The sequence below is a fragment of the Pholis gunnellus genome (genome assembly GCF_910591455.1).
Source record: "Pholis gunnellus genome assembly, chromosome: 16".
NCBI classification, from domain to species: Eukaryota; Metazoa; Chordata; class Actinopteri; order Perciformes; family Pholidae; genus Pholis; species Pholis gunnellus.
The window spans coordinates 5,177,440-5,204,821 of record NC_136543.1 but is presented as its reverse complement, the minus strand read 5'-3'; the positions used below and the strand labels follow the sequence as shown (position 1 = coordinate 5,204,821).

Below are 27,382 nucleotides of genomic sequence, written 5' to 3'. Positions count from 1 at the left end.
TAGTTTTCATGTGCTGGTCAAGGCCAATTGCAAGACAATAATATAAACATTTTTCCTAATATATATCTTGTCCGTAGCGTAAAGAATACTATTGACTGTTACAACCCGTTCATTAATTACTTTAATCACACATACAGTCCGTGTTATACGGTGTTATGTCAATTCACCTCGTTCCAGGCAGCAGGGCTGTTTTCAGCTGCTGAAAATCATCTGATGGATCAAACCATTCGTGGTGTCCAAGGGGACACTTTCTGTCCTGTTACTGCGGCCAAAACCGATTAGAAAGTTCTAACGGTCAATTAAATGTATTGTTTCGCGTTTTTAATTGGTCTTCGATGGATTATTTGTGCTGATGATTTGGTAAATCAGTTGTGTCCCTTGCGAAAAGGTTGGTACAGTCTAGTTGTCCGGCATGCGGTTTTTCGTTGCGATCGGCGGCGTCAAAATATCATGAGGGAGAACGAGACGTATACCGGAAATTGAGCAATGATGCTTTCAGAATAAAACACGGTTGTTTTTCCGGTAACTGAAACATTTTAAGTAATTGTTCAAAATCGATATGTGTTAATAATTCTCAATGAATTATTAATTTCAACCATAGTAGTAGTATGCATTTCAATGCAATTACATTGGGGCTGTTCCACTTTGCAGTGAGAACAATTCTGGAACAGCTGCATGGATATAATACTTCTATTTCGTATTATTTGTCCTGTCTGTTTAGTGTTGTATGCCTAAATCATTGTTTGTATTTTATAATTGTGACCTACCAAAGGACTGCAAACCAAATTTGTCTTTCAGCTAAATCTACAATACAGTGAAGGGAAGCTTTTGTGTTTGATATCCTACAGCTATATCATGCTGCAACAAAATAGTTATCAGACCTTTTGAATATATGACCATACTTTGGAAATTCTTCAAATCTGTCTTCTAAGATTATTATTTTAATTTCTGTTGAAATGCATTGTTTGTATTTGATGTGAAAATCAGAAAAATATATTTAAAAATAAGTTTACAGTTACCTAATTCTTAACTTTGGAAATAATTGAAAAAGTAAATCTCAGAACCCATCGAACCCATGTGAGCAGATATGGCCCTGGGGGCAAGGGGTTATATTTCTAAATAACATATTGATAAGAAGTGAAAACGACCTGGTCGTCCCATCGCACCAACAGTGCGCAGCAACTTCAAATACTATGGCATCATTTTATTCTAAAAAATCTGACCGGAAGTAGTTTTTGTCAGTCATCGCAACTTGACTCTGGTCCTCACAGGACTCGCTGAAGCTTTTTATTCTCACACTGTACATTTTCCACTAACGACTCGCTGGATTGGACCGAGTCTCTAATTTGAACAAGACACTGACATCAGTTTATTGTAATTCAGCATTTCTGACATTCCCAGTCGTTTCTTTTTTTTGTTGGATCCTGTTTTTATCTCCACATTATTGTTTTGGTCACTTTTTCTTTCTATTCCGGTTGGATTTACAAAGGGCGTGTTTGGGGCGATCTGTACCGGGAGTTTCATCTCCTGTACTTGTGCGACTCTGAGGAATGACAGCGAACGGGAATCGGTCCGCCTGAATGGAAACAATGGATTATAAAGAGCTTGGACATCATTTCGAAGAGAAGCTGACGCTAACAGACAAATGTGAGTATCATAGGGTACAGCCTATAACGTCGCTGTAGAATTAAAGAGGGTGGTGGTTGTGATTGTGATTATTATGTGTTTTTTCCCCCTTAATCTTTTTATCCTACCAATCATAATTAAAGTGTGTCGGTATTTTCCAGCCCTGCTGGGCACTGAACATTCAAGATTCAACAGCTGCAGCGATGCAACACATCAGATTCCTCCCACTTCAAATCTTAAAAGATGGGATGTTTGTCCGTCCTGCTGTAATATTCCCCCCACACTCAAACAGCGGGCTGTCTGCACCTCTCTCTATCAGGCGGGTCCTATCCAGCAAGAGATCCTGGAAATGCTGCACTGAGCTGTAGTCTCCATTACCAAACACGTCAGTGGTGCACAGGGGTGAAAAATGGCCCACACATATGAGGCAAACTGGCGCAGCTAAAGACACTCTGCAAAAATAAAATAAAATCACTCTTAGCACACAGTATTAGTGAGATACTAAACAGATTCCATGCGGGGAAAACTCCTCTTTAATCTCGGCCAGTGTCTTGCTCAAGAGCACATCAGCAGCGCAAATAGCGGCTGATGTTAACATCTGCATCTCCAAGTGATGGTTCCTCACACTGCCCAGAATCTTTGTGGCTGATCCAGTAGCCCAGTGAAGATTTCATTTCAGTGAAATCCTCATAATGATAAGCTGATATTAGTGAGTCCCATTTCCTCTTACACTGTACATGCTATAATGATTTAATTATGTTAATATTACATGAAATAGACCAGCAAAACCCTGACATAGTATTTGAAAAGCCTGGAAAAGAAGGATATATGCACAATTTAATTAGGCTAGTATTCCAGTATTAATATATATATATATATATACATATATATATACGTTTATATTGGTTTATATACATTTGTGGTGTCTTGTATCCTTCACACATCTCCCCTTGACCTGTGTGCTGGCAGAAGGTGACTTTCTGTTCATTGGCAGCCCTCCCCCTCCCTCCCTCCCTCTATTTCCACTGGATGTGGAGAGCATTGGATGGAGGGAGAAACGTTTGCTGCAGCTTTTTATCACCGCAAAGGCAGGCTGTCACGGTGCTGGCTCCCTGCATGTGTGGGTGTCTATAGGCTGCTGCATGTGCATCGGCTGTTGCATGACGAAGAATAGCAACAGATACTGGAAATTCTGGGGCCAATACTGATTCATATTTGGGAGTTCGATAACGATATATGGGCCATCGTAACTGTTTTTTTACTTACATAAACACATAACATAAACAAACAATCTTGATATGGATCCCTTGAATTTTTTTTTTTAATACTGGGACCAAGACCGCTGGCTCTATGGAAGTCAAACTTTGTAACGGTGACACTGGTTGGAATTTTCTGTGGTGCAATTTCTTGTTAATTATCGGCCGACACACCTCGATACAGATATATATATATGTATATGCAGTAATCTGGTTAATTTATCGTTTCTAGCTCTATTAGACATCAACAAGCATAGGTCTCCTTTTGGTTACAATCTGGTCTCTTCTGAGAAGAAACTTCATGGAGTTCACAATCAAAAAGTCAGAATTAGTCTAAAGTGATCCTGAGCAAAGGCACAAAGATGGTATTTAAAGGTATTTGTCTTTTTCTTTCCGTTTTTTCCCCACTCGTGTTAAAAAAAATACACCTATTGCTGCATTGATATTGGGACGTTAAAATGGTTTACAGTCGTAGAATTGTGATGCTTTGTTTGTCGACTTTGAGTATTGAACTGGAGGCTGCTGGTTCAGTGGTCAAAAGAAGGGAAATAACATCCTGTGTGTGTGTTTGAGGCATGCTTTTCAACTTTGAAGCTCTTTTTAGGCGCTTGATCGTGTAACTTTTGTATTAATTCTTCTTCAGAGGGGTAATTTCTGCTGGAAACAAAGTGCGTTTACTGAAATACTCAAAGAGCTCGTATTGTTCTTGAGCAGGTTCGCCCATGGAAAAGTGATCTGAGGTGGAAAACAAAGCGTGTTTTGGTTGCAGTCAGAGCAGCAGCATGCAGCAGGGCTGTTCAACATGTGACGTTATCCGGAATGCTGGATGCCGAAAAAGGCAGTGGCGTTAGATAAACAGAAACATTCTTTTTCTCTGACGTCTTTCTGAGAGCCATGAGTCTCATTCTCAAAAAGAAGAATAGAAAGAAAGAAAATCCAACCTGGGTTTGTTTGCTTTCTACGGCCTATAGTGTGCCTGCAGAGCTGTGAGAGGGGGATCATAAGCCCATTTCAAAGTGATTTATTCAGGTCTGAGGTTGGCAGACGTTTGGTTTAGCTCTTTAATGCATGTAGAACATCCAAATCCCTAACCCATAGATGCATGCATTCATCTCTCCTGACCTCATATATCTCCTGTCATCCCCCCACACGCCCTGAAACCAGTCAGCCAGCAGCATTACGGCGACACTCAAACAGAGCCTGTTTTCCCGTCTGCTGGTGTTTCAGAGTCGATGTCACAGAAGCAGAATAGTTTTTTTTCTGAGAGGAAACGCAGCTTGCCGCGGCCTTTCTTACTAGCTCTGCGAGCGCTGGAGCCAAACCAAGACTCTCCAAGACACGACACGTTCAAAGAGTCTTTGTTTACGACCCACAATAGGAGTGGCACCGGCTTTTGGTGACACAGAAAATACCCTGCAACTCGTCTGTAAAGGAGTTTGAATTGTACAGTTGTTAATTTCTCTGCATTCGTCACCGTGCCCGCTCTTCCAGCAGCCTTGCAGTCAGAGTCTCAGTGTGGAGTTGAATGCTCCTCTGTGGAAGTGATCATGAGACGTGGCCTCCCTTTGGCTCCGCGAGCTTCCCAGTCGTGCTGACGTTATGTTCTTGGCACACGCTCAACACACAGCCAGGCTGGAAATGTGGATTCTGGCCTAGAAACCTTCCTTCCGCCGCCTTTTAATTTGCCGCTATCATCAGTCGTCCTCCACAGTTGAACTCTGGGAAGAAGTAACCTCGGGGAGTAAATACAGTTGAGTTACGGACATGTAGAGCTACAGCTAAGAATTATTTTCACAATTGTCTTATAATTGCTTATTTTTGTCTGACCAACAGTCCAAAACCTTAAAGATATTGAATTAAGAAACCTATATAAGCAGCGAGCCTTCACATTTGAGAAGCTAGAACCAGAGGATGTTTGTCATTTGTGCTTCGATAGATGTTCACTTGACCGTTAGCTAACAAGCTAACAGCAGGAGGGGGTTCGTTCACTCATAGTTTAACAACCAAAACTGATTGGAAACAGAGTGAAAAAAAGAAATGGTTTGGAGGTTGGTGTCTGTTATAGCATTTCTAAAACCCCAAAATACAACAACAAAAATGTAAAGAAAGGATTAAACAGTCAAACATTAGCGTGTCTAGCTTAGAATGAAAAGAGAAAAACTAAAGACGGGTGAGCGGCCAATCGACTAATCGTCAAAATAGTTGCAGATTAGTCTGTTTCTTGGTCGTCTACGTGACTAATTGTTACACTTTAGATTGTTAAATCCAGATTCCTGTATCAACACAGTTTTTTTGATACAGTCTCTGTTTAGCATCAGAGGGCCCAAACTTGAACTAAAGCTAAAGCTCCTGTCAGCTCCTGCAGTGCGATGGAGCTCAAGTTCTCACAGCTCTGCCAACCGTGTGTTGTCTGAGTCCAGGGGGATTGAATGCTTGTACATGGGGGGGGGGGGGATCGGCTAGAATGACTCTGCGAAGCTGGACGGGGAGTCGAGGTTTGAGTTGATCCTCGAGGAAGAAGGGAGGAGGATGAAGAGACCAGATCGTCCCCCTCCCTGTACACTCCACGTCAGCGGCCCCTGTAACCAGATGCTATAAATCACAGCCGTGAGGCCAACCACTCGCACAGGAAAGGAGAGGAAGTGCTCCATTCGAGTATGAAGAGGGAGAAGGACGCAGCCTCCTGAGCACTGCACATATTTCCCATGTTTCCCTTTGTATCGGATGTTCGGAAAAAAATCTGAATTCATGAATAGGATGTCGATCTTGTTTGCTGCATAATCCTGTTAGGGAACGGTGTGAGGCAGAGCTTAGTCATGAAAGGAACTGTCATATCACATTTGATAGATTAGAGTCATTGTAGCAACACCTACACACCTGTGACTATTTTAGAGCTAATGTGGAGGCAGTAATGAGAGAAATCAGAGCGCTATGTACACGTACTCCAAACGCTTCGCAGTCAAGCCAAAATTACCCAATTTTCAATGTTTTTGCGGTGCACTTCCCAAATACCACTTTAGTGCTCTTCGTAGCTGTTAGAGCTTCTTCCTCTGTTTATTCCACATGGTCCGCTGCTGCGTCAGCAAAACGCATCACTTCCTGATTGTGCACCAGAGGATGTTTTAGTTTTGCTCAGTCAAAGCTTCTATGACTGATTCAGACTTAGGTCACCGTGGACTTGAGTCACCGGTCGGATGACTTTAGACTTTTGACTCGACTTTAGACTCGATTTGACAAAATCAAAAAAGACTTGAAGCACTTAATAATGACAATAAAAAAAATGTGTGTTTAGTACAGCAGTACACTTCATTAAATTACACACACAGGACCTATAGACTTGCATTATTGTTGTGGAGAGACGGAGGAATGGGGCTGCAATGGTCAGGCACTCCTAGCAGTTGGGGGGGTTTGTTGCTTTGCTCAAGGGCACTTCGGCAGTGCCCAGGAGGTGAACTGGCAGCTCTCCAGCTATCAGTCCAAAAACAATGACTTTGTATCACCAGATTATCAGATTATCATCTTTACAATCATGTTTTGGTACAAAAAGAGCCAGGGGATAAATAAAAAAACAAAACTCAATAAAGACAATAAAATCATCGAAATATTTTGTCGCAACCTACTGTATGTTTGCATACATTACCTTCATAATTTTCAAAAACAACTTTGTGTTCTAAAATGACACAACGTTGTACGCCTTATCCTCGAGTGATCGTTTATTTTAATTTTTTGCACATCTGTTGATTTATGGTTACAGGTATTGGGCTGGATAGCTGGATATTATTTACATTTTTCAACGCCAATAACAGGGATAATTGTTTCAATACCTTGCTTTGAGACACATAAAAAATGTATTATGTGAATATGTTTAGGTTTTGGACTGCTGGTCTGATAGAACTAGTAATTTGAAGATGTCACATTGGATTCTGGAAAAATTGTGATCAACCAAAATTTGCAGAAAAACTGAAAATGATTGACCTGGTGCTGCAGCCACATTTCGGTCAGAGGCTTCACTCTACTCTTAAGCTACAAGCAACTCTGCTCTTGAATGTAGCTTGAATATTCAAGATGACGATTCTCTATGATGTATTACACATAGTACTACAGTACTGCTTGTGTCCTCAGGGCCTTTCCAGGTGACCCGGAGGAACTCCCCTCCCTCCCTCCTTTTTAAAAAAATTCTGCAGCACACTCAGATTTTACTTCCCTTGGCGTTGGGCTGTTCAATTCAAGGGTCATTGATCAATATTAATGCAGCTGAATTAATCTCATAGTGTTAAATAGGAGCTTGTTTTTGCTGTGCTAGCAGCAAAGGAGACCTCGTAAGCTCAAATTTCTTTCCTCGAAGGAGATGATACATGAACATGTTGATTCTTTTAGAAAACAACCCTCTAATAGCAAGATTTTTGTATCGGCAATGCGGCTCTATCCATTTGGTTCCTGTTACCCATGATGCCTTGCAGTATGCAGTATGCAGTGGATGTTTTTGTTGATGTCTTACTCAAACCTCAGGGGAATCACTAACAGATGTACCCCCCCCCCACCCTTCTTCCTGCTTTGAAGTGTATGTGTGCTTAAGTGTGTGTGTGTGTGTGTGTGTGTAGATAACAGCCCTGATGTAGCTACGTCTATGCCCACTTAAACTCACCCACACACACACACACACATGTCACTCACCATCTCACAGTCACGGGACCCACAGGCTCTGATATTACAGCGCTGATGATGGCTGATGACCTAGAAGACAGGACAACAAACCTTATAATAACCCAACAAATGAACATATCTATGTGATCAGCCATCTTGACTTGAGACAGATGTGACAATGGTGCATGGAGCCCAAACGCGCTGCATCGAGGAAATCTTTTGGTTGTGTAAGGATACGTCGTCACGTGGTGTTGTCAGACGTTTTCTCTCCTTTTCAAACCGCCTCCATGTGTTTGTTCTGCTCTCGGCACAGCTATTTTTTGAACAGCAGATGAGCAGCGTCGAACCAGTTCAAAAATGCAGTGGCCCATGCTGCGCCAGTCAATTGAGTCGCGGTGACGCAGCTCGCTGTGCCCTTTTTATGCTCCTGAAATGCTCCTTGAAAAGTCTCGTCTCCAGGATGGCGGGTGAAGACCAGGCTGCAGCAAGATGCCGGCACATTTTAGCTGCATCTGGTGAGGTTTTCCTCAAGTCTAGCAGACCATCACAAACCCTTCTTGGTTGCCAGATTTCTATTGACAGAGCTGCATCAGATCACGTTTGTCCTCCGGCATGTTAATTTTCTCTCCAACACAATTGAACATCGTCTTTGAAGCAAAACACTACAGAGCTGATGCTGCAGCATCCTGGTCCTGTTGAATTTAGTTATCGAACCCTTGTCCTCATGACATTTAGGTAATAAAAGAAGATTCATATTTTACGGTCGCCTCATGAATTGGAAGGGTCTGCTTGTCAATATTGGAAGCAAAAGGTGCTTTAAAAATTAAACACTTTTTTATTCAATAGCATCGAATGATAACATTCAAAAGAAATGCATGCTTGGGAAATATATTTACAGCAGTATATTATTCATACAGAGTTCAAATGCACTTTTATTTTGTGCATGTTGTAATAGCAAATTTTTTTACACATATTTTACACTTGCAGAAACAAAAATTTTAATTGATTGAATCAATTTTACATGTCCTTAAACGATTCCCAGCTATTCACTATGTATCTTTGTTGTTCTCCCTTCCCCCCGTTCGTCATAATAGCTTCTCAGCTTGCTATTAAAAGTATAGTATTTTACAAAATATCAACCTCTTCCTGAGAAACTTTACCCAGTGAAACTACAAAGGTTCAGCTCAAATGGAGAGAGAGCATGATAGAAACCTTTTTTTTCCAGCTGTCTCAGCGTTGTTTGTCGACCTGCCGTGACGCAGCACTGAAACCAGACCTCAGCTGAGATTAAATTTAGTCAGTCATCGCACCTCACCACGCTGCCAGGTCAACATTAGTCAGCCAGATAACGTTATGCCCTCCATATGGGTCCAAAACAAGTGGGTGAGTGTGGTGGGGCAGCTGTGGGCTATATACACTCAATTCTGATGTTTCCATCACAAAAAAAAACAACCAAGACTTAGTTTTTATGAAATATTGACATACTTTCCTCTTTGTCATCTGTCTGTTTGTTACCCTACGACCTCTATATGTTGCTGCTTTATTGTTAAAATGTCCTTCCCTGTGCCTTTTAAAGTGCCATAAAGACCATGTGGTAACCATGTGGTTATTTACATCATGTGTCTTGGTTATTGTTGCTATGTCTTCAAGATGATGACCGAATGATGAAGTCATGGCTGAAGAAGTGGAACCTAGACTACAGCCTCAGTTACAACAAACCACGCCTGAGCTATTTTCTCCACGTCCTGAAGAAAAGCTTTTCTCAGCACACCGCCATTTAAAATGGTTTAGAAATCTTTCCTTTCTCGCTGCATCACCTTTGACCTTATGTTTTAGTATCAACCCTGAGCTAGTGAATAGAGAAGGAGGAAGAAGAAGTGAATAATGGATTTTATATATATGATTCATGCCTGGCTCTGTTGTGCGTCTTTGTGACTGGGTAACCCACTTCTTTGTGGTTAAAAGCATCTGGAGATCCCTTGTGTTTGCAGTGGAGTAACATCCTGTCGCCTGCCCCTCGCCATTCTGACTGAATCAATTTTAGCTCTCATGTTCAGACCAATATAGGCTCTGTAGTACTTTTTTTAGTACTATTAACTTTTAATAGGTTGTCATGTTTTTGCACCGTATTCAGGGACGGGGGAGGGGTTGAGATAACGAGAAAATGGTCCTTCACACTGATGTTTGCTATTATACACCAGCATCTTCTGTCATGATTAGTCCAATTTCTGGTTGTTTGGAGGCAGAAAATGTCAAATGTCAGGCAGAGTCATATGGGTCAGTATTAAAGAGACAGTTAAATTACAATAAACAGTTACCTTTAATGTAAATCTAAGATAATATTTGATTTATTTCCATACGTTTTTAACATATTTGTTTCTGAGATGTCTGTTTGATATTGATAAAAAAAGAAATTTCTTCTAAATAATCTCATGAATGAAATGTATAAACATTACATACATACATACATAATACATAAATTCAACTGTAATTTGTGAAATGACTGAAGAAATTATTCAAACTCAACTCATTATTATGAACTGTATTCATCAACGCTTTTCCTGATGACACATTTCCTGTCAAGTTTTATTTCTTAACATGACATTTCATGACCGTCAGCTGTCAGCCAATCACACACTTCCTGCCTCGCAAGGCCAACAACTGCTACCAAAGTTAGCCTGTTAGCTCCTGTAAGCTAGAGCAACAACAAATGTTACTCTGAAACCAAATAAATCAACTGTAAAACACAGTAAGACACAAACTAGCTTTCAAGCTTCATCTTAACAAGTCTACTCAAGCTGATTTACTTCTGTTTATCTCAGTAAGCTGCAATCTTATGACATCATATCATGTATGGAGCAATTATTTAGGACCGTATTAAAACAAGCTGAATGAAAACGTTAAAAAGTCAGCTGGAGACCAACTCACTGAGTTTTAGCCTGAGCATTAGCTTATGCTAGCTAGCGGTCATCATTTCAGGTGACTAAGTCCTTGTTGGGTAGAAATGAGGAGCCTCACTTTGTCTTCATCTGAAGACTCATAGTTTTTAAGAACAAAAGGGAAAACTTGACAGGCGTAGCCCAGTCGCGAACGGTGGCGTGACTTAGCGAAACCGTCAGCTATGTTCACTTCTAACCAGACTCCAAAGAGAAAACAGCATTGTGCATTACAGCTGACACACAGGGGTCTGTAATTTAAACCTAGCCGTAAAAATGAAGGTTTCTCTTCTATCATCAGCACAGAAAGCCACATTTCTTCTTCTGTGACAGTGATTAGTAGCTGTGCATGTGGTTGTTGCTCATTGCTGTGACATGAAACTCGTTGCAAACACAGCTGTTGGTTCTGGTGACCTCTCACAGCGCAACGGGAGACTCTGAGGGCTTCAAAGGTTCGTGCAGCATTTGTTTTGTGATTCCTGAAGTTTTCTTTTCTCCTCAGAGGAAGTTGGGTGTTGTTTTGGGGGCTTTTTTACATCATGGATGCTTGAGTTTTGACTCAGTGACCTTTTGGCTTACTTGGTGCTTGTTTGTCATGAGATGGAACTGGGGGATTTTCAGTTCACTACAATGGACAATAGATACATTTGTTCTAGCTTAAAAGGTGTAATACCTGAATATGTTATTGGTCATTTAATTACATGAACATTTCACACACACTCAATGGTTTTAGCTCTACAGACATACAAACTGGAGGCGTGTGTTTTGGCTGTTGTTGCTCTCAGCACCACCAATGTCCCAGGAATGTTCTTCCTCTGCTTTTCCCTGGGGCGTGGATGCTTGTTGCCCAAGAGCGTTTCCGTCTTCTTCTTTTTTTTCTATCCACAGAGGAAGAGGTTGTGGAGGCATCCATCAAGGCATCAAGGCCAAATGTGCTCTTTGACAATGTGTAAGCGGTCAGATATGTCCTGCAGAAGGTTGTGAAATGAGAATTTATGTCTCAAGATGTCTGTTTTTTGTTGGAATATTACAAATTCCTCGAGTCACTCAATCTGAGTTTGTGCATTTTGTGGGAGAGAAATCAATCGGATATTGTCCTGTTGCTTTGATTACACATACACTATTTAATCTCTTCTCTTTTCTTGGATGATTTTAATCCGTTGAGTCTTTGGAACATGCAGACACATACGAAAGACACACATTTGCTTCATGAAACACATGCAAGGGGAATGTGGATGCCACGGATTCCTGAGGTTGGCCTGACCCAGATCCAACATGAACCGCACATCACAAAGACCCACACACACGAACACGTGTGTTCACATACTGGCTCTCTCATGCACATAACTCCAAACAATAGAGTCTGACCTGCTTCACACAACATGGGTTCAGCTCCCCTCCACCTATAAAAAGGACTGATTAAAGAGATGCTTCATTTTAAATATCTTTCATATTTACTGTCACTACAATCAGAACAAACTCATACTAGCTCTTTAATATAGTATAGTAAACTGAACTAATGCAGTCTAACCACAACAGTTTATAAAGGTTATTATATAATTTAGCTTATACCCTCAATGATATAAATGAGTTGGACAAAATTATCGAACTGCATTGGAGCTTTCAGAAAGATCCCATTTTTTTCCGGTGGTAATAATAACTCATGTGTTGATGTGAACAGCACAAGTCCAAAAGAGTGATAATAAGCCTTTCTCCCAGAAGACAATTTGATGCATCACATAAACTTATCGATGGCCCTGAATTGAATTTAGCTGCTTTGGTTTCGAGGTCATGGACAAACCATGACTTGGCGTTTATTGTGGCTGTTATAATACAACAGAGCCATTGTTAATGTTATCTGTATTTTTTGGAGACATTTTTTCAAAAGTAGACAGTAGAGTGTTGAAAGGAAATGATAATTACGGTGCATTTTTTTCCTTTTTGGAAGAGCTGTTGCCGCTAAAAACGGGGATCAATGAGGTTTATCTTGACCACCCGAAATACTTTTAAACTGTGTGCAAACAAGTCAAAAATATGACTTCCCCCAAAGTTTCCTCTTGTAATAATGTCCATGCTATAGCGATAAAAGACAGACTGAATGCAGAGAGAAAATGAGAGAATATGTGATTGGCTGGCCTACTGCCCCACTTATATGTCCCATCTTTATTTCCATCATGCTCATTGTGAGGGATGCCCGTCTTACAAACTCGTCGCGTTTATCTGCTTGTAATGTAAGTTCTCTTAAAACACAACCTCTTATCTGGGTGTTAAAGTTTTTTAACCATTGTACTGTTTGTTTTCAAAGCCCATGCACATACAACCCACAGCTGTCTCACATGTTCTCAGAAGCCTTTCATCAAAAAGGAATTCTGGGAAATGCAGTGCACTAGAACTAGAATTATAAGCATCCACACTCCCTCATCCGGGAAAACAATGTCAAAGGTTTTTTACGGTTGCTGGTAAATTTCAGTCAAGTCTGGCAGGTTACCAACTTTCATTTGGACGTCTGCCTCTGTTTTATTTTGTTATTGGTTACAACAGTTTTTTTCTAAATGCCAGATGGAGTAGGATTTTACCAGCCAATGTGGCCCGCACACAAACAAAATGAACCTGCCTGTGTGGTAAATCTGGTGCACCACATGCTGCAGTTTGTGGTCGCCGTGCCGTCCCAAGGTGCCTCGACAGAAGCCAGCCCCTTTTATGGCCGACATTCTCAGTATGGTGCTTATCGCTATTTATAAACCCAGAGTCTGTCACAGTGGCACAGAAACCTGAGATGGCTGTGGAGGGACGAGGAGCTCTGAGGGAGGGAGGGGGAGTGACGGGTCGACATCATGCTGAATTTGTGTTTCTGTGTTAAATGGAGCTTGTCACATGAATGGCTGTATTTCTGCAAGGCTGTATGTATTATCATGTTGTTACAGGGACACCACTGAAGCCATGTGTTTTAATATTATGGGTGCATGTTTATATTACGGTATTATCCCATATTTTAATTTTAGTTTTCACTAGTAAGAAGTAGCTACTATTATATTGGAGGCAGTTGTGAATTTTTGCCATTTAATGTCCCTGATAATGACCAGGAGCTTTCTTAAAAAACTGTGCCGACAAACATGGGAAAAGTTAATATTCATAGATTATGTTACTATTATCATTATTATTCTTGGTCTTTCTTCTTTTTAGGGGTTCATTTCATAACTTTTGGAAGTACATTTCCCATAATTCTTTGGGGGGGATGTAAACAGGAAGTAAGATGTTGCCATGTGTTAGGAAGCTACATGCTGCTACATCTTGAGCCCCGTTCTTTTATCCTGTATTTAGTTACCAAGACACCAAAAGTATGCAGAATTAGCTATTCATTCACTCATGGATGTACAGACAACTATCATTGGATTGCTTTGATACTGAAGCAAACTTTAAAGCGCCATGATTCTCATGCAGGTTCTGGATTTGTAAGCCTTTGTTTTCTGAGAGGATTTATGGATGTTTATTGGCTAAGACAGTAATATATATACGGAAAGCATAAGTAAAGCTGAATATAGTTATGTGTGGCATGTCTTTGAGTTCACATTTGATCAAGTTATTACTCCGAGAAGGAGTGAGATTTCTTTCATGCCAATTGCTGGAAAAGTGTTTTAAAGTGCCCTAACTGCCACGATGAGCTCTGCAAACCTCTGAATTAATAAATGTAATCAGAAAATGTGTCAAAAGAATCCCAAGGATTTTCATTTTGGCTGCGTTGATGAACCTTTATCAGAAACTTTGAAACAGCCGCAGTCAGTTGCTGTCATCTTTCTTTCAATGTTGTTCACTAATGTTAACCTGTTTCTGTTCTCCTTTGTCCACCGCGGACACTGTGGCCAAAAATGGCACTTTTACGAAATGCGAATATGTACATAGTGTAGTTTAATAGTAGCACAAGTAGAGAAGTGACTCATAAAGAAAGATGTCCAACATTAGCTCGCCACCATGAGCTACTGGTCGTACCAGACCAAGTGAGACTGTAAAGCTGTGTTTTATGCTCATGGGTTTATACTGTAGTTTTGCTTTTACATGACTCTTCTCTCATCACTCCATCACTCCTCTTTTTCAGTCAGAAAACACACAACAGCCACACCCATGCTGTGCTTATGGTAATAACTAGTTCAAGTCAACTCTGCAACGTAAACTAGAGTCTTACGAGAGATCCCGCCCTCTTTCTTTGTAGTTTTTTTTTGTGCATGTCATCACAGTGAGACCTGGTTTACACATACATATCATCATCAGAGGTATTTATAATCCACAGCAATCAAGTCACAGTCAAATAAAGTTTATTTCCTACATTTTTATTTGGCAATCACACACACTGCTTTTGTTTAGTACATACACAACTAAGGTTCGAAGCCGATTAACACAACATGAAATAATAATCCAGAGAATAAAAAGCATCAATAAAAACTACACAAAAACAACAACGTCCTGAAAAACATCCCACAAAAACGAATTAGGGTGAAAATGAAATTAAGATAACAGTTAAGTAATTTACAATTTTATGATTGACTTACAGCAGCTCAAATCTCTGATTCTACATATCTGTTTTTTCATGCTGACAGTGTTACGGTGGCAGAATAATCAGCACCACTTGTTGCCTTATATCCTTTTTTGAACAAGTTTGACTAAAGCCATATAAGGCTGGTAAACTGTTCAAATGCAAAAAGTAATCTTCTCAAGTGAGGAGGAGCACTGCGATCCTCTTTTTTTGCCAAATCTTTTTTTTTCAGCATCAGGTAGAAGCGGTGCCATCCTGCATCTTTTCCTTCTCACTCTCTTGTCTAAACACACGCGGGGCTCTACTTCACGTCCTATCATTCCTCCATTAGTATTCTACAATGCAGCCTGTGCATTTAAGCTCTGTGTCTGAAGTACAGTGGGGGTAGCTGGATTGGAGCCCAGTGTTAATCTGTGATTTATGTGGTTCGGTGAACGTTTGGACCATCTGCCCGTCGCTGGCTGACTGGAGGGGAGAGCTGGCCTGGAGCCTGCAGCCTCTCACCTTTCTACCTCTGAGCTCCGGTCTCATTATTTTCCCAGCTCTGGGCCTAGCTGTTACTGTCTTTATCTCTCTCCTCCTCTTTTTTGTCTTTTCAAATCCTGTGCTTTCTTTTTCCTCCTCCGTCGTTATAAAAACAGCCTGCCGCACCATTTTTTCCACTCTCTCATTGTCCTCCAGCTCTCCTTTCTCTATGAATCTCTTTCCTCACTCTCCGTGTGTCCTTGTAGAAGTGCATAAATTGTCCCTTCTTCTTCTTCCTGCTACACCCCCCCCACCCCCCCACACCCCATCTTCCGCCATGCGTCATAGCGGCTCTGCTCAGTTTGTCCCCAACTTCTCCAGTGTGACAGCCAGCGAGGGACAATGGGGGGGGCGGGGGGGGGGGGGGGGGGGGGTCCGGCAAGCAGCAGCCGATCTCAGTGGCGGTACCGGCAGGAGTGTGAAAACAAACTCAGCCGGGATTAAGACAGGATGTGTTTTGTGGCTTTTTGTTTTTGCTGCCTCTTTGTCGCCCTCCGTGAGGGTCAGAGGTCAGGAAGTCTGGCCTCATGACCGGATCTGTGTGGAGCCGTCAATGGAGCTCATAGTTAGGAGGCCCAGAGGCCTTTGTGTTACATAAAACATAAAACATAGTATTGAAAGTAGAGCTGCAAGTGCTGGCCATTTTCATTATCAATTAATCTGTAGGTGGGGGACACGACCATCTTTACATGTCAAAGTCAATTTTCAAGTCATGCAGAGAACCACACAGCCACGTTTTTACCACTATTATTATAAAATGTTCATTAAAATGTACCAGAATCTAAGTCAACATCTTCAAATTGCTTGTTTTGTCCGACCAACAGTCCAACACCCCAATTATCAGAGAAAAGCAACACATCATTAATTGAGAAGCTTAAACCACCATGTGTTTGCCATTTTTACTTTTAAAAAATGACTTTAATCAAACTTTTTTTGATTCATTTTCAGCTTTTTGCCCCACAGTGAAGTCGGGGATTTATATTCCGTTTAGGTGGCTCTGTGGGGATAATTAAACCAATTATCTTTCATCATCCCCATGGTACCCACTATGGGAGCATTCTTTCCTTTTTAGGAGAGCAAGCTGAAATAGACTCACACAACAACCTCCAGTGTTTTCTTCCGTCCCTACGGGAAAAATCAATGTGTATCTCGTTATCTTTTTTTTAAATACTGCAAACTGTTGCTTCGGCTACACTCCTCGAAAGATAACCTTTAGAGATTTATTCCCACGCTCGTGTCTCACCTACTGCTGGTGCGTTTAACGCTGCTGACAGGAGGCCTTTTTCTCTGCAGGACTGAAAACCTTCAGGGACGGAGGGGGGGGGGGGGGAGCGCAGCGTCTCGCAGCGGATCGACTGATGCGCGTGAATTGCGTGTGAAAGACAGTGTTAATGATTTCTAATGAGGCGAGAGTTAATTAAGTCGCAAAGGGATTTCTAGGTTTGCTGTGATGGTGTGTCAGCAAAGGATGGAGGAAGAAGGTCGCTCACGTTTATTGGAAACGTCTGTCCAACAGTGATGCAACAATACGTCAGACATTGGACAAAAAGCATCAGCGACAGCAAAAAGAAAACTACATGTACATTGATTATCATTGAGATTTAACGTTGTGAAATATCGGGTAGCGAAACAAAACATCTGTGGTATCCTGTCAATCATTCAATTTTGTCTTTTTTATTCCTGTCCTCCAGCTCTTCCTCTGCAGACGGGGTTGCAGTCCATCCAGAATGGGGACAAGTCTTTGGGGAAGGACACTCCGATCTCAGACGACTCAGCCGTCACAGACCTCTCCCCCAAAACAGACTCCAGCCCCATAACAGAGACCCCCACCAAGACAGATGCCTCCTCCAAGATGGACGGGAGGCCCTCCACCCCGGGCAGCAGCAGCCCTCAGCCCAAGAAAGGTTGTTCAATATCTGAGTCATAGAGTCAGTGCCTAACTTTAAATCATCACATTTATTAGATTAAGGCAGGGAAACATCAGTCTCCGCTCTTCTGGTAAGACTTTCCACAGGATTTATTTGAGCCTGACTGCAGGGATTTGCTCCCATTCAGCCATCAGGGCGGAAAAGATTTTGGGGCAATAAAGCCTGGCTCGTTCCAGTTAATGGAATCCCAAAGGTGTTGGTCAGCTCTCCGTGTACAGACTTTGCTTTGTGGCATTATTCAATTTGCCGTCTAAAATATCATTGTAAGCTGTAGCATTAACCTCCACAAGCGAGTCCACGCACTTTTGGCCGGATAATGAATGTTTTTAGAAAAGGGCAGCGCCAGCAGCGCCGTTTTTCGATCGACAAAATTGTGGCTTTGTCTGTTTATATGCTAATATATTTCAGCAGCTCTTGTGTTGATATTTTAAACGATAAGCTACTTTTTTTTGCCTCATATAGGAAATGACACACGAGAGAAGCTGCCGTATTGTACAGAACTGGCAGTTGTGTGCTTAATTTGCAGGCATCAGGCAGATAGCTGGGATCAGATAGGATGCTGGTACAAAAAGGTAATTAAGACAGAGAAAGGCAGCAGGGAGACGACGGTGCTCATTTGAAGGACACAATGCAAGGTCATAGTTGTTGCTGTAATGTGTTGTTGTAATGGCAAATAAACAATAGCTACAATTACAACTGTTGGAAATTGGAAGCAGAATAAATGCTGCCATTTTTACCCTTCTTTTCACAGTATTAGTCGTAAAATGTGGAGTCAGCCTTTTCACCTGCTGCTGCTGTCCTTGAGACACTTTAAAAGGCATCAAAAGTATGAAACTGGGGGGTGTTTTGTTATCCTCCATGTTTCACTTCTGACCTTCAAAGACAAAGTCCACCACATAAACCACGTAAAACCTGAAAGCATTCATGCATAGTTTTCGCATACTGTTTGCCCTAATGGCAGTTTTAATGTATATTGAGTCATTCCTGCCAGACAGATGGTAGTGGCTGAATGCCAAATCGCCATTTGCTATGGGGGAGACGGGATGTATACTGTGGAGGAAGACTGATGGTGGAGGTGGAGGGAAGGGGACGAGACCTCCACGTCGATGAGATTTGATTCTCTCCGCACTCCATAGCGTACTGCTATCAGTCAGACTGAAGTGTGCAGTCGCGTAGGAAACTCTGTGAAAGGCGGGGAGGAAATTCAGGTTGCCATGGAGACGGTGCTGAAGTGCTGCAGGGCCCTCTGTGATTGGCTGAGGATGCGCGGCATACATATTACATAGCACGGAGGAGAGCCACAAAAGGAGACGGGCACCACCGGGGGTCCTGGTTTTTCAACGGTGTGTTACGGCTCTTCAGTCGTGGCTTTTCACGGACGAGGAGGAGGAGGGACGCACAAATCCTCGTGTTCCACCGCTGCGTCTTTTAAAGCGTATCAGGATTCATGCTGATTATCACTGGAGATGAGAACGGCCGAGAAGCAGTTGTTCATCACGGCTAAACTGCAAAAGTTTTCACATTGTCAGTGTACAAAGAGATGGAAAAAAACACAACTGAATCATTTCCTGTGTGAAATCTATCCGTGCAAATAATGGAAGACAATCAAATCTTGTTGTTGGTGCTCACAGCTTTGAAAAATGACGTGAAAATGTCTGAAGCAACGCTGAAACAGTGTCCCTGTTACTCGGGATAATCCACAGAACATGCTGCCAGCTGTTATCAACGACACTATGTCTCAGATCCACTAAAAAATGTTCGCAGGATTGTGGATGAATCAAAATAACGGAGACATGTTTCAGAAATGATGCATTTCTGTTGAAGTTTAATTCATTTTCAATACGGTGACCAACACAAATCTGTGGCCCAGGCAAGCGTTCTTCTGCTCCAGCTACTCCCTGTGGGATCCCAAGACATTCCCTGGCCAGATGGGATATGTAATCCCCCTCAGCGTGTTCTGGGGTCTCCTCTCGAGTCGTTCCTGGAAACCCTCAAGAGCGCATCATAATCAGATGCTCGAGCCGTGTCAACTGGCTCGCTTTGATGCAAATGACCAGAGGTTCTGCTCCAAGCTCCTTCAGGATGTCTGCAGCAGTTCTACTCAGCTCTACTGAGCGTTTTATTGTTTTTTTGTGATACCTGCTCAGCACCAAACAGCGAACAGTGAACATAGTGGAGCATTTAGCAGCTAAAGAGACAGATATTTCCCTCAGGAGATGGTCGAAACCAAAAACAGAGCTGAGAGGAGACTATTGGACTCATACATTCATCAGGTGGACAAACCAGACTCCAAATGAATGATATTGTTACTCCTAAAGCGAGGGTTGGAAATGAAGGGAAACCAACAAGAGTAGGCTAGATATTAAAAAATGATCAAATTTGACTATTGTTAGCACTGTTAGCACGTAGTTACCATGACGTCACCTATTGGTTTGCAGACTACGATTTTAAAGCCTCGAGTTTGTCCGTCGCCATCTTGTTTTTTGCAACCATAAGTGACACAAGAGGGTGGAGCTAAGTTCAACTGACAGCTGAATTAGACATTTTTAGGCAACCAAAAAGCTCCCATTTAACTTTCATAAACACAGACTGTGAAAGGGTTCTAAGACAAAAAACACAGACAACGCCCAGACCGGACAACGCCGCGTTGGCAGCCTGTCAATCATAAGGTAGCCACACCCTAAAGCATACCCTGCCTAATGCTCTATTTGACTCGAAATGGGAGGTTGTCGCATGTTACAGTCCTGGCTGCGAGAGCCACACATACCAGACTTATTGATTGCTGTCGGGATGTAAAGAAAATTTACAACAACTATAACAAACAATGTTTCTGAAGAAGATTACCAACCCTAGCTTTAACTGCTCTACGTCTAAATAAGCAAAAACCTGCAGCTTGTTTGCTCTGCTCTCTTGTGATGAAAGATTCAACTGAAAGCTTCATATTTTCTTTCTCCCTGCAGATTCGATGAGCTCAGAGCAACGACAGAAACTTGCCAAGGAGCGGAGGGAGGAGAGAGCCAAATATATCGGTAAGAAATGATAAAACAATCAAATATGTTGAGCTTGTCCTTAACTTTGAATACATTGGATTTTCCCAAAAAGAACTCTGCTGGTGATGCATGAAGCTGTAACCAACTTGATGCATGCACATCTTCTATTCTTGACTTAGTATTAACATTCCTCTTTCCTCTGTCACTCTCCTCTGACGTGACTGACGGTTATTGTTGTCTCTTACTGTTTCTCCTCGCATGGCTTTCAGAACAGCAAACTCAGCTGCAAGGTAAGGGGCTTCACAAAAAACCCTCGGCGTCCGCAGCCGTCATGCCATTTAGGAATAATCAAACTTGTGATGGGAATCATAGTCGCGCCCTTTAATCTTTCCTCCATGAACCGCTTGTGCTTTTTATTTGGGTTGTCTGTCTTGTTGGAAAGTCTTAAACGTTGAATGTTTGAATGTTTCTGCTCATGTTTTGTTTAAATTCACTTTTTATTTTGGCATGTCCCACGCCTAAAGTCATGGTTGCACTTTGTGGCTGCAGAATGAAACGTTTCTCTTATGAAAATATTGCTCTAGCCCCAAAACATTTAAGACAAAATCTACTATTCAAACACAGGGTCTTCTCCCTGTGGATGACGGCAGCCAATCAGAGCAGAGCTCGGTGGGCGTTTCCCCGCAGAGACGTCCCTCGGAGCCCAGGGCATGAAAAATGAGCAGTCATTACCATAAACTGAGACCAGGCCTCTCAGACAGATTAGATTTAATTACTACTTTCATTAGCATCAATAATGTGGTCATGCCGCAGCACCGTTAAAGCAGAGTTCTGCTGCCTTTTTATCGATAAAATCTGAGGTTCACTTGGCTTCAGCTGCTCCGAGATAAGTTTCCTGCAGTCTGCTTTTTTCTGTAATTACATGGTACAAGCTTTTTTTCATGTGGAGCATGCAATTTGTTCAGAACCGTGTGCACATAATGGCATGTGGGTCACAAAACGTGATGTTTACTTTACATTTGCAACAAATCTATCTGAACATATTGTGAAGAACTGAGCATTGTTATGTAACAGCAATGGTGCAACTTAATACTTTGTGCAAACTCAGACATTATACCGACATATCTCTGTCAATCCTGCTGCACAGAGTGCAGACGTAAATTAAATGTTTTTTTCAGGGATTGGATTTATGGAGGAGTGAAAATGCTTTTTCATTGTAGAAAGGCTCAGACTTGTGTGACTCATTAGTGAAGATGAGCTGCAGAATTCTGAACTAAATACAAAACATGTGTTTGCCTCACAACACTGCTACATCCTCGCAGAGCTTAATCCACTAAAATGTATTTCTAATGCCGTCTAACTCCCAGCAATACGAGATAATATTGAAACATGTCATGCCATTACTTTGGTTGGATGCAGCATGTAACCCGCCCTCATTGTCATCATCCATTGTTTAAACTCTTCACCGTGCTTTAAAAACAACAGTTGTGTAAACGGGCTTCTATGCAAGTGGATAAGAAAGATATAAATCTAAGAGAGACAGCAGCTGTCCAGCATACAGAAGGTTTAATTTAGGAGGATTGATTGCTGTTTAATTGTTCCATGAGCCACAGCAGCGAATGTGCAAAGAGGAACAGGCGTCTGCTCGAGGGTGCTGTATAACACAGCGGGACACCTCTGCTTATTTACTGTTATCAGGATTATAGTGTAATGAACACAGTGTCTTCCATCTGCTTCACCCATTGTGTTTGAGTATCAAGAGTTTAAGCTATTACCACTGTCGGAGTTAAAGAATCCACTTTAGAATAAGAAGGTTTCTGTAAATCCCTGTTGAATAACTATATTTCACACAGATTAGTTTATAGCTTCTCATCATTGTCCCTTTTAATACTGTTTATGTTTTAGCCACTGTAGCGGCGTGGCTCAAGTGACAATGACTTATTTTGAAAACTTTTAAATTAATTGCCATCAATTTTGGTTAATGATAATTCCCATGATTTTAGTGCTTCCCTGACACTTCTCTAAAGGCTAATTTACCAGATGAATTGCCACAATATTTGGCAAAGACACTCATGGTTCCCGGAGGATGAATCCTAATGACCGGTGTTGTCCTAAATTTTCCTGCAGCGCCACCATGAGGTTTGTGGGTTTGAGTGAAATGTCTCGACAACGATTAAATTGATCGCCGTAAAATCTGTTTCAGATATTCATGGTCTTCAGGGGCTGAATCCTACTTTAAGTGGTTCCCTGACTCTTCTCTGGTGGCTACCTTTTGATTTATCAAGTTAAATAGCTCCAAATTTACCAGATGGATTGGCCCAAACTTTTGTACAAATTCATGGTTCCCAGAGGATGAATCATAATGACTTAGCTGCTCTCCTAAATCTTCCTCCAGCACCACCATGAGGGTTGCGGGTTTGAGTAGACTCTTAGTCTTGTTGTCCTGCAAAGCACTTTCTAAACATTGTTTAAAAAAGGTGCCTTAAAGAATAAGTTTATTATTATTCGGATAATTTTATCATCATTGTAGGAAAATAAACAGGCCGGGCTTTTCTTAAACCCTATTCAGATAACCACATAATTTAAAAGATCTCAGACAAATGTGATTCTCAGCAACCTTTTGTTTTCGAACTTTCTTGTGTAATTTGTATTACTTTCTCTCCGGCTTTTCTTTCTGGATGTTAACCCCTCTCTCTGGTGACCCTGTAGCAGTGAAGAAGGTCCAGTGGCTGGAGAAGGAGGAGAAGGCCCGGCGTCTGAGGGAGAGCCAGTTGGAGGATCGCAGGAAGAAGCTAGAAGAGCAGAGGCTGAAGACTGAGAAACGCAGAGCTCTGCTGGAGGAAAAACAGAGACAGAAACTAGAAAAAAACAAGGTGAGAAAATACAGTAAATCAGGATGTAGTAGCTCAAAACCATCCAAACATGGGTTCATGAACAAATTATGGTTTAATCAATTAATGCAATTTCAAAGCTTGTTTTTAATTATTAACACTGAGCTAATGTCATTGATAACGCAGACAGATTTCTTTTATAGCCTGAGACACAAGTGTGTCCTTCTCTCCAAAATAGTTCCTCTTAATTGAAGTCAGGGTGGAAAAGTCAACACTACGCCAGTGTTTATGCAAGCCTAATGCTTAGTACAGTTTTTGTCCACTGGAAAATTGCCTGTGTAACATCTCGTCACATCTTGAATATCAGTTGTGATGCCAAGTGTTGGCTGTAATTTTCCGTTGGTTAATTTTCATTGGCTGTATTTGGAGTTATCAGTTATTGATCACAGCAGTGGTCATTTTGGCTTCTATTTGACCTCTAAAAGTGAAAGAGTGTCTTCCTGTGTCTCCTCGTCACAAGTTGCTCATGCCTATGAGTCGGGAGCATTTCCACCAAACAGTTACTTTCCCTTCTAGCTGCAGATTGTACAATTTCAGTAATTGTTGAAGGAATTATTTTCTTTGTTGTCAAAAGTTAAATGTGAAGATCAATACCAATCTCATGCCTGGAGCTACAGCCAGCAAGATATTAGCCTAGCTTAGCATTAAGTGTGGAAGTAGGCAGCAGCAGTTTAGTCTGGCTCTGTTCAAACTTCAAAAATACATCTACCTCCTCTAAAACGTATTATTTAACATGATTTATCTCGTTGGTTTTACCTTTATTCAAACAGAAATGTAAAAATGAAAACAGCAACAATGTCTTGGCCAACAACAGCAGTAGTGACTCTCTGGAGTCTTGTTGTCACAGTGAGGTTGTTAGGCTAAGGGCAGAGATGCAGCACATGTGCTGGCCGGACAAACTAAATGTTGTTGTTAAAGAATTGCTGTACGGCATTACGAGTTAGCTTTAGAGGTCCTAATATGTTTTTTAAACTTTGGACAAAGCCAGATAAGCACTCTCCCCTGCTTCTGGTGTTTACGCTAAACTAAGCTAATCACCTCCTCTTAAATGACCAGATTGATACCCCATAAAACTACAAAATGTACGGATTAAACAAACGTTATATGTTGATTAGCAAGCTTTAAAGTTGCTGGTAGGTACCTTTGATACCTTTGACCAATGCCAGGCTAGCTGTTTCCTCGTTTCTAGTCTTTATGCTAAGCTAACCGGCTGCTGGCTGTAGCTTTACATTTACAGTGCTCACCACAAGAAAGCCAGTCAGCATATTTCCCCAAGATGTCTTTACTATTCCTTTAAACTGTCAAACGAACTCATGAGTGTGAGTTTGTGACTCTGTTTTGACTGCGTGGTCCCTGCAGGAGAGATACGAGTCCGCTATCAAGAGGTCGACAAAGAAGACGTGGGCCGAGATCCGCCAGCAGAGATGGTCCTGGGCGGGCGGACTCAACCAGACCTCCCGCAGAGAAAGTGAGTTTCAAATAAACCACAATCCCATGGAAACTCTCACGAAGAAAAGAATATATCACATCCTCACTGTAACTCCAACCTTCACGTTGAGCAACGCTGCACAGACTGTGACTCACTGGTCCAACTGATGCAATTCAAGGAAAATAACTTCTGAAGGGTCATAAAAGGCGGGGTACCAGCGGCAGATGGCCTTATTCAGTAACTTAAACCTTTCTAATTCCTCAGTGGAATGTCTCTGTTTTCTTTGAGTGCAGAAATGGGTTTTGAGTTCCAGTTTAAACGTGATCGCAGAGGTGGAGAGCTGAGCAGCAAGGTAGCTGTCATGAACGTGTCTCATTAGATCAGCAGTGTGAACAGCGTTTTTTCAGAGAGCTGTGAGCTTATTCCCCTTTTTTAGACCGTCGAAACACGTGACGGGCGGCCTCTCTTGGACCCGTGACACTGAGGTCAATACAAGTTTCTCTCCTTCAGAGTGTGAAAGAATCTGAATGTGTGTGTGACCGTGTGTGTGTGTGTGTGTTATGCTGATTTCTTGCAGCGGCTAAAAAGCAAAGTAGTTATGTGATTTCTAACTTTACCACACCCTTCCCACGCTTTCCTCAAAGTTCCTCCCCATTTCCCCCCCTCCAAGTCTGAGTCCAGATTAATCTCCTCCTTAATGTTAATGAGAACCTCAGAGAATGGTGAGTCCCTGATCTCCTCCAGATCCAGACCGAGGGGAGTCGGCAGCCCCCCCCCCATCTCTTATCAGTCCTCAGCCGGGCCCGCCTGCACCCCAGCCGCCTTGTGAACAGTTGTTGTCTGTTGCGTTCTCTCCGGTGCAGGCAGATGCTCGGCCTCCACGGTCAACTTGCCGAGACAGGTGGACCCTGTCATTAACAACAGGCTGTCCAAGTCCTCTGCCACGCTCTGGAACTCCCCCAACAGAAGTAAGGACGACCCGGCGTCAATGTCCACCAGGCCTCTTCCTCTACCCTCTCCCTTCCTATTCATCCCACTCTCTGACCTCCCCCCCCCCCCCCCCCCCCACTCCTCTTACCCTAATCTGTTTTTTTTTTGGGTTTTCTTCTTTTACTATTATAACTGTCGTCTCTGGTGGCCTGCCTGCCTGCCTGTGCTTGGTGACTGGTCATTTACCACCTACTCCCCCCTCGCTTGTCACGCTCTCGGTCTCGTATGCATCGTGGTTTTTGATTTCAGTTGATGGTTGTCATTGATTTGAGTCTCCTCTGCATTTTTGATCAGCCTCCCCTTTCACCACGACATCACCAAGCCATATTTTGTGATATGTGTGTTTCTGTTAATAGTTTTTGTTTAAGTTCACATCTTGTCTTTGTTGGTTGCCCCCCTCCACTTTACTGTTGGTGGTTTGGTGTGGTGGTGGTGTTGGTGGTGGATATTATAGTGTGACTGTTGCAAATGAAAGTAGAGCAACGAAATGCACATGTATTGTATTTTGGTGGTTTTATGTAGACATACAGCCTGTTTCCATGGAGATTAAACCTCTTTTGCTTCAGTAGTTATTTACAGCAGCGCATTGCTGCCGCCAAGACAAAAGCACATTTGTTTCTTGTCATATGAAATGTTTCTTTGTAACACAACCCTTTAACGTTTCAATCAGATCATTTTTATGTGACACATTTCTTCGTTATTTCTTCATACAAATTAATTTAGCTTTTCCAAGAAACTTGTTGAATCATGAACTTTCCGTAATTACACAAAAGCAACATATGGTTAAAATGACAATATTTATCATCATAACAGAATAAGTTGGCATGTTGTCATAACAAGCAAGTTAAAGTGTGTACAGCCATGCTAACGGCTACTTTGACACAGCGGTGCTTTGTGCTAAATGCTAACGTCAGCATGCTAAAAGACTCGCACTATGATAACATGTTGATTTTAGGTCGGTATGATGTTCACCATCTTAGTTCATTGTGTTAACAAGCTAACGTTAGCCGAGACGCTCTAACTATTGCTGAACACCAGTGGTCACTGTGGTCACACGCCACATAGTTACAGGATAATGTGATGCGTTTTATCACGTATGAATTAATCATTTCATTTGTTGAGAAAAATTGTATCATTGCTTCTTTCAAAAGTTGCACAGTCTTGCTTTCAGCTATAAACCAAAGTACTTAACAAACTATCACATTTTGAGACATTTACTCAAAACGGCGAATGTTAACCTCATGGTGGCGCTAGAGGTGAGGATCACCAAAGTCACTAGGAGTCATCCTCTGGGGAGCGTGAATGTTTTTACAACATTTCATGACAGTTGACCGACGAACCTACATGACCATCACAGAGCCGTGCCGCTAAAAGCGTGGCTAAAAACGTCCATATGTTATTTTAACAGGTTTCGTTACGTATATGTGTAAGAAAGAAGATACGGTATATAAGACAAAGTGAAATGTCTTGTAAGACCAGAAAAATGTGGTATGTACTCGGTAGGCAACATTTTTCATTTCTAACAGGTGGGACGGAAAGTCGAAAGTCCCAATTACAAATCCGTCGGCTGCTTCAGCACCACGGACAGCGCCATGGATTTATCAATACACGGCACACTGAGAGCCACTTCTGCAACACA

At 41.9% G+C, this 27,382-nt stretch overlaps 1 protein-coding gene across 7 annotated transcripts in view; it reads left to right on the top strand.

Annotated features, from left to right (window-relative positions):
* Window positions 1-1,310: 1,310 nt before the first annotated feature.
* LOC306708090 (uncharacterized protein) overlaps window positions 1,311-27,382 on the top strand; it is a 38,730-nt gene continuing 12,658 nt past the window's right edge. For 2 of the 7 annotated variants that reach the window (XM_079175794.1, XM_079175792.1), the window contains exons 1-7: window positions 1,311-1,647; window positions 17,207-17,419; window positions 20,404-20,472; window positions 20,703-20,723; window positions 23,143-23,306; window positions 24,684-24,792; window positions 25,617-25,721. In XM_079175794.1, the coding sequence (XP_079031920.1) occupies window positions 1,581-1,647; window positions 17,207-17,419; window positions 20,404-20,472; window positions 20,703-20,723; window positions 23,143-23,306; window positions 24,684-24,792; window positions 25,617-25,721 (748 nt within the window). In that variant the 5' untranslated portion in view covers window positions 1,311-1,580. The remainder of the gene's footprint in view (window positions 1,648-17,206; window positions 17,420-20,403; window positions 20,473-20,702; window positions 20,724-23,142; window positions 23,307-24,683; window positions 24,793-25,616; window positions 25,722-27,382) is intronic. The other 5 variants (XM_079175797.1, XM_079175795.1, XM_079175791.1 and 2 more) reach the window with 4 other exon arrangements.